Genomic DNA, 10,175 nt, shown 5'->3' with positions numbered 1-10,175 from the left:
CAGGAATTTATATTAATCCTGTTATAAATCAGAGAGCATTCTTCTTGCACTGTTTTCCCCAAATAGTCTCACAGCCCCTCTTATTCTCCCCATGTAACTGCTGTCAGAGTGTTTCCCACATCCCACTCCATGTCACTGTCAGTGCTGCAGATGGTCATGGCTCATCACCCACCCCATTCTGGAGAGCTGCTGAGTCCTGAGTTTGAGGCTGGCAGCTTCAGTCACCACAAACAGATGTGTCAGAAGAGGGCTACAGCTGGAAGTGTAGGAGAAATCTGGCATCCCTCTTGTTTACTACTTGCTTTTTTTCTTCCTTTCTTTACAAACATCCATTGTGCCTCACCTGCCAGCTCAGAGAAGGGGAACCCAGGAGAGACTGCCTGTACTTTTGTAGTGAAGTATGACTTTTCCTGCTGCACTCATTCAGTTCTAGCAGAAGATTGAACAAGTGCTTCCCAAAGCTGCAATTTTCTCCATTGCTTCTTAGTTTCCAACAACAAGAACCACAAAAACTCTTGGTGGCTTTACAGATGTGTAAGTGCTATTATGTCAGCTGCCAGCATCCTAAATCCTGAAGTACTCTGGAAAAGGACAGATGGCAGCTAGAACATCCACCAGTATCCCATGGACACCACACTGAGCACTAGGGCTGCCTGACCCTGTGGTGTACTGGTGCCAAACATCTCAACTTCATCCTCCTCACAGACCTCATAAGAGAGCTTTAGAGGTGAACTCACTTCCCATTCCCAATTGCTAAGCATCAAGTATATAACAGTTCTCTGACTCACAACAATCCAGTCCATCAGCTTGGACTTGAGAACGTTCTTCATACCAAGAGAGCAGGGGGAGCTCCACCAAATGGGGTGACTTCCAGAACAACTGAAAAATGTACAAATCTCAGGCAAAGTTGAAGAGAAAGTGAAAGTGGACCTGATCCTTAACGCAAGCAAGATACTTTACCTTGTGAGTGGTCATCACGTACAGATTTTCTTGGGTTTGGTCAAGGACCAGGTCATTCTTTATGGGTTTGTTTAGTTCAATAGTAACAGAGCTGTACTCCGTTGCAGTGGATGACAGGAACACCTGTTTAACGGAAGAAAGAAAGGTGGTTAGTGCTGCTCTTTTTTCCCCCCAAATATCGTATCTGGCTACTGCCACAAAACTTGATTAAAAATGCTTCTATAAATACACTAAGAATAAACGGAGGGCTAAGGAGAATCTCCATCCTTTATTGGATGCGGGGGGAAACAGTGACAAAAGATGATGAAAAGGATGAGGTACTTAATGCCTTCTTTGCCTCAGTCTTTAATAATAAGAGTTGTTCTTCAAGTACTCAGCATCCTGAGCTGGAAGACAAGAGAAAGGGAGCAGAATGAAGCCCCCATAATCCAAGGGGCAATGGTTAGTGACCTGCTACACCACTTAAACACACATGAGTCTATGGGACCGAATGGGATCCACCCCAGCGTCCTGAGGGAGCTTCTGGAAATGCTCACCAAGCGACTCTCCATCATTTATCAACAGTCCTGGCTAGCTGGGAAGATCCAGGGAACTAGAGCTTGTTAGTCTGACCTCAGTGCCAGGGAAGATTAATGAGCAGATCATCTTGAGCGCCATCACACAGCAAGTACAGGATAATCAGGCAATCAGGTCCAGTTAGCATCGGTTTATGAAAGGCAGGTCCTGCTTGACTAACCTGATCTCCTTCTATGAAGAAGTGACCTGCTTAATGAATGAGAGAAAGACTGTGGATGTTGTCTACCTAGGCATTAGGAAAACCTTTGGCACCATTTCCCACACCATTCTGCTGGAGGAACTGGCTGCTCATGGCTTGGATGGGCCTACTCTTTGCTAGCTAGATGGCCAGGCCCAGAGAGTGATGGTGATTGGCGTTAAATCCAGTTGGTGGCCAGTCACATGCGGTGTTCCACAGGTCTCAGTACTAGGGCCAGTTCTGTTTAATATTTCTATCAATGATCTGAACGAGGGGATTGAGTGCTCCCTCAGTAAGTTTGCAGGCCACACCAAGTTGGGCGGGAGTGTTGATCTGCTTGAAGGTAAAAAGACCCTAGAGAGGAGGGATCTGGATAGTCAACAACCCCATGCAATGCTACAGGCTTGGGGAAGAGTGGCTGGAAAGCTGCTTGGCAGAAAAGGATCTCAGGGTATTTGTTGACAGCCAGCTGAACATGAGTCAGGAGTTTGCCAATGGCAATCCTGGCTTGTAACAGAAATAGTGTGGCCAGCAGGAGCAGAGAAGTGATTATGTTCCTGTGCTCACCACTGGTGAGGACGCACCTCAAGAACTATGTTCAGTTTTGGGCCCCTTACTACAAGAAAGACATTGAGGTGCTGAAGCATGTCTGAAGAAGGGCAACAAAGCTGGTGAAGGGTTTAGAGCCCAAGTCTTACGAGGAGCGGCTGAGGGAACAGGGGTTGTGTAGCCTGGAGAAAAGGAGACTGAGGGGAGACCTTATTGCTCTCTACAACTATCTGAAAGAAGGTTGTAGCAAGGTGGGTGCTGGTCTCTTCTGTCGAGTAACTAGTGACAGGATAAGGGAAATGGCCTCAAATTGTGCCTGGGACGTTTAGGAAAAATTTCATCACCAAAAGGGTTGTCAAGCATTGGAACAGGCTGCCCAGAGAAGTGCTGAAGTCACTATCCTGAGGAGTATTTAAAAGATGCGTAGATGTGGTACTTAGGCACATAGTTCAGTGGTGGACTTGGCAGTGCTAGGTTAACAGCTGTACTCAATGATCTTCACGGTCTTTTCCAACTTAAATGATTCTGTGATGCTATGATTAATGAAAATCCTGTATTTACTCAAGTTCACAAATTCACATTAGGGAAAACATTTCAATTTGAAGTATATGGCATCAAAAGCAGCAAGCAAAGCATAAAATTCATGAAAAGAAATTGCTCACTGCTCATAATCGCTAACATTTGTATCTTTTTTTGGTACATACTGATTTATTTTAGTGCTGTAAAATTAAAAATCTCAACTCAGAGCTCTTGAAGGTGTTCAAATTTGTTGTCTTCCTTCACAGTAAGCAACAGTTCAGCTTCAAATTTAAAACCACATAGTGGCACGTGGCCATCACTCCCCTTCAGGCAAAAGAAGGTGTTTGGCATTGCAGTCTTGACATTTTAACACCACAAACAGGTGAACCCTTGAGCCCCACACCATACAGTCAGAATTTAGCAGAGCACCAGCCTGAGCTTTGAATTGCCATCTCTATTCACTGAACGGCCAGAATGAATACAAAATAAAAAGTTGCTCTTAAACTAGTATAGGCTTGAATAGAGATAAGGCTAGAGCAGCTGTTAGATTACTTAAGGCTGTTTATACAGGGCTCTCAGTAGGTATCTAATCCTTTGGGAAAAGTGTCTTTCAGGAGGTGCTAATTCAATCTGTGTATTGGATAGCTGAGGTACTTTAGAAATAATGTGGTTTTTCTTTGAAATTAAAAACACCAAGCTGCAAGAGAATTTGTTCCTTGTATGCAATCTTATAAATCCCATTTACTCCTAAAGTAGAACTATGCTATTACTGCGACCTTTTAAACACCTTCCAGTCTTTTAAGTCAAGCTTGTTACCTTAAGAATTTTACCGTCCGACGTTCCCAGAAAGGCCACGGTGTGCCCGTTCTCCACAGCCACTGTGACGGCCGTGAGATTCATCCCTTCTTTTTGTAGTACCGGCTTCTCTATAACGCCATTCTTACTTCCCAAAAGGTACGGCAAGTGTTCGGAGCCACAGGGGAAATTTTTGCTTGCATTCTAATAAGGAATAGCAATACAGAGCGATGTTAAACATTCAGATCACTAATTCCTAGCTAAGAATGAAGTGCAACCCTATTACCAGTCAGTATAATACCCCTCAGACATAGAAGAGAAGAAAGAGAGAAGAGGATTGTCTGGCCATTTTCCCCCAGCCAACAGGCAGCAATCAGAAAGCAGCCTGCTAATTGCAAACTGCTTCAATCCTTTCACTTTCCAGGAGATGTGGGGAGAGAATTTTTTTTGTTTCTATTTCATTACAGAACCACAGTTTCAAAAGTAACCAGTTTGTTTAATTAAAATGAACATGTCATATGGATTGGATTGACCAATTTTGTGTTGAAGACTGTTTTTTTAATGCTGTTTTGTTTCGTAATTTGCTGCTATCCATAGAAAAGCAACCCACTGGCAACCGTCTTGTGAACTTCAACACATTCCCTCTTCACTGCGCTTTAATCCTGCGCTGCAGGGAGTGCCACCAGAAGGAAGTTCATTCACACGTTGCCTTTCCTGCTATATTTGGTAACGAAGACTGTCTTTCTGATCTGAAATCCACACCTCCTTTTTGTCAGAAGGCAGGGTTGCTCTACTTGTCACATTCAGGATTTCTATGTTTGATGCTCACCTCAGATGCAGGGTACTGCATTGAGTAACACTGGTGTTTGGAAGCAAAAAGTGTTCTTTTGGCTTCTCATCAGTGCTAGCGATCTACCGTGCAGGAGAGGACTGTGGCTTCATGATTCTGGGTCAATAACACTGCAAGGTATTCCCATGCCCCGTCTCTTCAGCTGCTCACTCCTACCCCTGGACAGTAGCACACCAATTCTCAAGCTGTGCTCAAACAGCTGCTTAGGCAAGTGTGTAACTTGCTCAGGTTGGGGAATTATGACATCCTCCTAAAAGGTGTCTGAGTTATTTCTAAGATAACTCAATTCTTCAACCCAGTTTAGGGTTGGCTGCAGTGATGAACAATATGAACAAGAAGGGCTTGGGAATTGGCTGAGTGGTGTGGGTAAAAACATCACAGAGTCAACAGAGATGCTGGAAACTGCCTCACAGAGACGCAGTCATAAATTGAAGAATAGTATCTGGAGGGGTGTAACAGTGTCTCCATAAAACTCTTAGTCAAGGTAATGACAAGCCATAAAAAGAAAAGATGGCCATCATGCTATTGGAAGCAATTCGAGCCACAGCAAAATACGAACCCCACCTGAATATAAGAAACATATGTATTTCCAGTTATATGAAAATTCAAATCCAAGTGAGAAACAGCAATGAACTCCAGATATTACCTACAAGATTCTAAACACAATTTATCATTATAAATATAATGGCTGAGACCAGAATTGTCTATAGTGATCATCTGAGGCCGATCATGGGCATTTGGCTCAGTAATTTCCATGCCAGGAGGAACCCTTTAAAAGAAATGCATTTATGAAACCAATATTCATCTTTCAGAAGAAATATTTTTTAAAAGACTCAGAATTATCACTATCTGGCCACTTCTTGCTCGACCCATTCCGCAACACCCCCAACCACATTCCATTTCTATAGTGAATCCAGCTATTGAGTTTTCAGTCATCTGATCTCACCATAGTTCGGTTCAAAGCCACCCAAAACCATACACTTGTATATTTTTCACTGATTCTAACACAGATTCAAAAACTGATACTGATATTACCAGTCCATGTGATGCACACGGGTTTTCTGCTGCGAAAAGTTTGTAAAATGAGCTGGTATTCTTTTTGGTGTAGCAATCGTTCCGGTTTTTTTCCATCTTCTCATTGATGTGCCGCAAGGAAAACACACACATTGCTGATTTTAGAGAGCCATTATCTTTGTTTACTTTGCTGAAGAGTGCGAGAAGAACTTTGTCATCTGAGAGAGCATCTGTAGTTTGGCTCTTCTGAGCCATGCTCTCAGCCAGCTCTTCTCCTGGGGTCGTGACATAAGCAGAGTGACAGTGGTCATAGGCACCGTCATCATCTTTGCAACCCAAGTCCATTTCAAAGTAGGAATAATAATGGGCATCATCTTTGCACAGACGCGCAATCAGTGTGCGGTTATTCACAGGCTGTTTCTCTTGCTGATTAAAAATAAAATACACATAATTTTTATCCTCAAAGACTGCCACGAATTGTTGTGTGCTTGACGAGTGGTAAGCTGACTTAACAGCTGCTGAGTCTGTATACATTTCAAAAATGTCTTTCCCATCCCTTTCGTAGAGCTGCCGAGTGCTGATTATTATCCCATTATCATTTGGTCCATTCCCTTTTCCAACAAACAGCACTCGGTCATTATTCAAGGAAGTGATCAATCCCACAGTGGATACATTCTCATCGTTGCTTGCTACAAAGGACTTTTCTCCACTACTGTCTACATAATACATCTCATTGCTAATGTCTTCTAGATCTCTGATGGCACAGATTCCCTTAAAAAGGCTTCCACACACCACAATTGTTTTATCCGCCTTGTTCAGCAACAATAATTTGTTATAATTGTCCGTTAGTACTGCCTCTTTACATTGATTTTCATCAATGGGAGGTGTGCACTTTTTGTTGTCCTTTCTTGGACCTGTTTCTACAGACCTTATTACATCCAGGTTTTCTTTAAGCTGATACAGAGCATTTACTACTCCCAAATAGATTATCCCAGTGTCATTATCCACTGTTAGATGATTTAGCTCTGTAGCACTCTGAAAAAATTTCAGTTCCTCATTTCTGGATAAGGTGATGCAAAAACAGCTCAAAATGCTCAGTGTCCAGATCCATAAAGCCATTTCTATGTAATACCTAAAAAGGGAAAGAAAAGAAGATCATGAAACATACTTAAAAATAAAATATACACAAAATTCAGCAACATACAGAGCTTTTTCTTTCATGATTTCAGACACAAATACTCCTATCCTTCTGCATGTGTAGGCATCATGAAGATCATGGAAAGCCTCAAAACCTGTTAATTGCCTAGCAATTTAATATGTTGGGCAAGGATTAAACAAGGTAATATGTGAAACTGATTATCATATAACCAATTAGATAATCAAGCCTCTGCTAAAGCACAAGGAGAACAACGGGGAATTTGAAACAATGTAGAGTGCCAAGACGTGGTAGTGCTTCTCCAGACAGTTTCATTCTGTGCAAATTATTTATTGTTGAGATTTAAAAAATCAGTTGGAGGATCCCAGTGATTCGGGTGGCTCCTCCTTAACAGAGGGGAGGATTTACATTAAAAAGTTTGAGACATTTGGTGTTGCAGGACTTTTCCCAAAAAGGAAAAAGACCTTCCATTGACTACAAGTAAGTCTGGATCTGGCCACTGATGCTCTTTGAGAAGATGTTACACTAATCCTTCAACAATGTAAAGCTGGAAGATGGTAGAGGCCTTAATATGCAACATTGCCTTTGCTGGTACCCATTACAGTTCAACACTTCAATTCACTTGACCATTGCAACTTAATAGTTTCAAATCTGTCTCAAGAACATCACTTAGAGTTTTATGGGCTTAAGATTCTGTTACTAGTAGGGGGACAGTTCAGAATTTTTACTTTCCAACTGGATCACCTGGCTGCTTGGAATTAGACAAAGACCTTCTGAAACTTGTAAGAAGGGGTCTAATTTTAACCTGAATGTTAAATGAGGAAGCAAGTCCCAACTGGCGTCCTAAACACAGAACATTTTGTCAATGTTTTCTGCAAGCGCTAGTTCTGAGAGCAGAAAACAGAAGGTGGCATGCTTGGACACACCGATGTCTGGGGAAAAAGATAAATACTGTTTGAAGGAAGTACCGAAAAAGAAACATGATCCACAGTATTTTCATTTGCAAAGTTAGCCATGTGACTCCATAGTCTGATGAGGAAAGAACCTGTACACTTACAGGGAATCTCAAGTTAAATCTGAAAATATCTGGAACTGTGAATAGAAAGGGAAAAAAAACCAACCCAAAAAAGACAAAAGAAACATTTAACAAAGTAATCTAACAGGCAAAAGCCTTGTAGGAGGAGGAAAATAGCACAGAATGCCAAAACAATGAACTGAAAAAAATAAAAATAATAAAAACGTAACAAAGGAACCATGATCCTATGTCAGTTATAACTTCTGTTTTGGCAGCAGCAATAGGGTTTGGTTCAATGTGAAAGAGAATTGCCTGAATCATCACCTATAGTGGAAAGCTAAGGTTAAACGCCACCAACCAGGCTGCAAAGGTCTTATGCCAGCAAAGACAAGACCACTCCTGCCCTCCAGCACTGTCTGCATTTTGCACCTCTATGAAGAAAATGTGTGTGCAATGGTGAGAACAGCTTCTTTAAAAGCAGAGTGATTATAACTTCTAAAAAAACCCCAAAACCTACTAATGTAACTCAGGATAATAATGAAGACAAAATAAAAGGCTAACTTCAATCTTGCTTTCCTGAAGTTCTTATCATGTACCAAACTGAGAAGCTAACTGCAAAATGAGCTAAAAGAAGAGACAGGACATTACTGACAGCACAAGCTGACTCTAATGATAGGTTGACCTCATGTGACAGTGACCAAGAGAAGGCTAAGAATTATAACCCATTCTCCAGACACACAGACTTCAGCACATGCCCCGTAATGTAATGAAGTGCTGGACCTTTGTGTAACAACCTTAGACCTGTTCTAAGGAACCCAGAAGAATTCTGATATTATTTGTCAGAAAATCTTCTTTTCTTTCTGCTCCCAAGGACCCCAATTTTCCAAACAGTCTTTGATGCCAGTTTACATCTCTGTGGCTAAATGGTCTGTCATAATGCATGTCATCTAGTTTCATATATTTTCCCTTACAGTTATCTGCAATGAAATTTAAAAAAAAAACCAGCTTGGCATACTACTGCAATGTTGTTTCATAACAGTTTTATCATTCTCCTATCTATTGCACAAGGATCAAAAGCTGAAGATTTCAGATTCATTTGTTCCTGTTTGTTCCCACAAGGTAATTACTGTTAGATTATTATAATCTCTGCTCTCAGTCAAAGAAGCCATAAATAGCTCTGCTTATAAAATATGCCTCAAATGAATGGAAAGTAATTTATTGCACCTTAATTTCTGTACTTGGTTCACCTCCATCTCCATTTACTTCAGTAGATTAAAAAAAAAGTTTTGTTAATTTGTGGCACCCAGGACACAGAGGCGGCACTTGCAATAAACCTGCCTTCATCTCATGGGCAGAATGAAGAGTCTTTTTGGTTCATGCCTGAGCCAGGATTTAAGGAAAAGTACATCATGCACCTCTAAACCAGACTCTTAAAGGAGAAATTCATCTCCCTGTACAAAAATGGGTAACGCTTCCTCCCTACTATTTTATGCCTTGTTTATTTATCAAATTTTTGACTTAAATTATTCAGAACTACATGCATTCCCCATTAATTCTGCCTTTTTTTTTTGGCATTACTCCCTGCTACCCCAGTCTCCTGCCAAACATAGTTGGATTATCTCGGATCTCAATGCAAGGTAACAGTTCTTCATTCTCCGTGCCTATTGGTTTCATTCCCCACTCCCCCCCACACCCCTTCAAAGCACACAGCAAACAAAAATTAAATATGCTATGGAAAAGATTCAGAAATAAATTCCCATGTGCTTCTCAGACACCAGGCTTAAGGAAAGAAAAAAGCAAACAAAATGAAATGAGATCCACTACAACCACAACTCATTCTCACCTGATCTTAACTTAGTCAGGAAGGAGCAGCTGGAGGAACCCTGCTATGACCAGCTGATGTGGTAGGACCTACAGGGCTGTTATTACCACAGTTGCCCTACTGAGTTAGGCGCTATGGAAATGTATCAAGGCATAGCTTCGTGCTGTGAAAAACTTCTGTTTCAAACGAACACGTCATGGAAACACAAGAGAAAATGAGTAAGAAGCCCAGGCTGGCGCATAGAATCAGGGATGTACAGCACAGCAAATATATTTCCAATGGCTTAATCACATATTTTAATTACACATGGGCCTGTGTGACTTACTCGAAGTCATGCCCTGGTCCTGAGAGCTGACTGACACCCTCTGACCTCAGTTTGCATTTAGTTTTAAGTCCTCAGCACACTCAGGATAAAAGAAGTCCAACAGAGAAGCTGCAATTCTGTAAGGACTATAACTCTGTTTCATGGGAACAAAGTGATAAGATACTCTGTTACAGTTCTCGGTATGTGATGATCAAGGTCTTTAGCAGTTTTGAGATAAACGGGTGCAGAAACTGGGGGAAGCGGAAACCTGGGGTAGTTGACCCCAAGCTGGCTCCAGGCCGACCAATTACTATTATTCTATACCATAAATGTCACATTCACTATAAACTGGGGAGTTTGCTGGGGATGGTCCACCTTCTTCCATGGCTGTCATCTCAAGAGGAATTTGTCTACCCTCCTACCCCTGAGGCCTACTC

At 41.6% G+C, this 10,175-nt stretch overlaps 1 protein-coding gene across 1 annotated transcript in view; it reads right to left on the bottom strand.

Moving 5' to 3' along the window:
• PLXNB2 (plexin B2) overlaps positions 1-6,560 on the bottom strand; it is a 78,166-nt gene extending 71,606 nt beyond the window's left edge. Inside the window, exons 1-3 of the mRNA XM_010184063.1 lie at positions 5,463-6,560; positions 3,599-3,781; positions 961-1,083 (exon numbers count right to left, since the gene is read on the bottom strand). Of these exons, the coding sequence (XP_010182365.1) occupies positions 961-1,083; positions 3,599-3,781; positions 5,463-6,560 (1,404 nt within the window). The remainder of the gene's footprint in view (positions 1-960; positions 1,084-3,598; positions 3,782-5,462) is intronic.
• Positions 6,561-10,175: the final 3,615 nt, after the last annotated feature.

The sequence above is a fragment of the Mesitornis unicolor genome, unplaced genomic scaffold (genome assembly GCF_000695765.1).
Source record: "Mesitornis unicolor isolate BGI_N332 unplaced genomic scaffold, ASM69576v1 scaffold3475, whole genome shotgun sequence".
In the NCBI taxonomy this organism is placed as follows: Eukaryota; Metazoa; Chordata; class Aves; order Mesitornithiformes; family Mesitornithidae; genus Mesitornis; species Mesitornis unicolor.
Note: the sequence above shows the minus strand (reverse complement) of the source record. Positions and strands in the feature narration are given on the sequence as shown.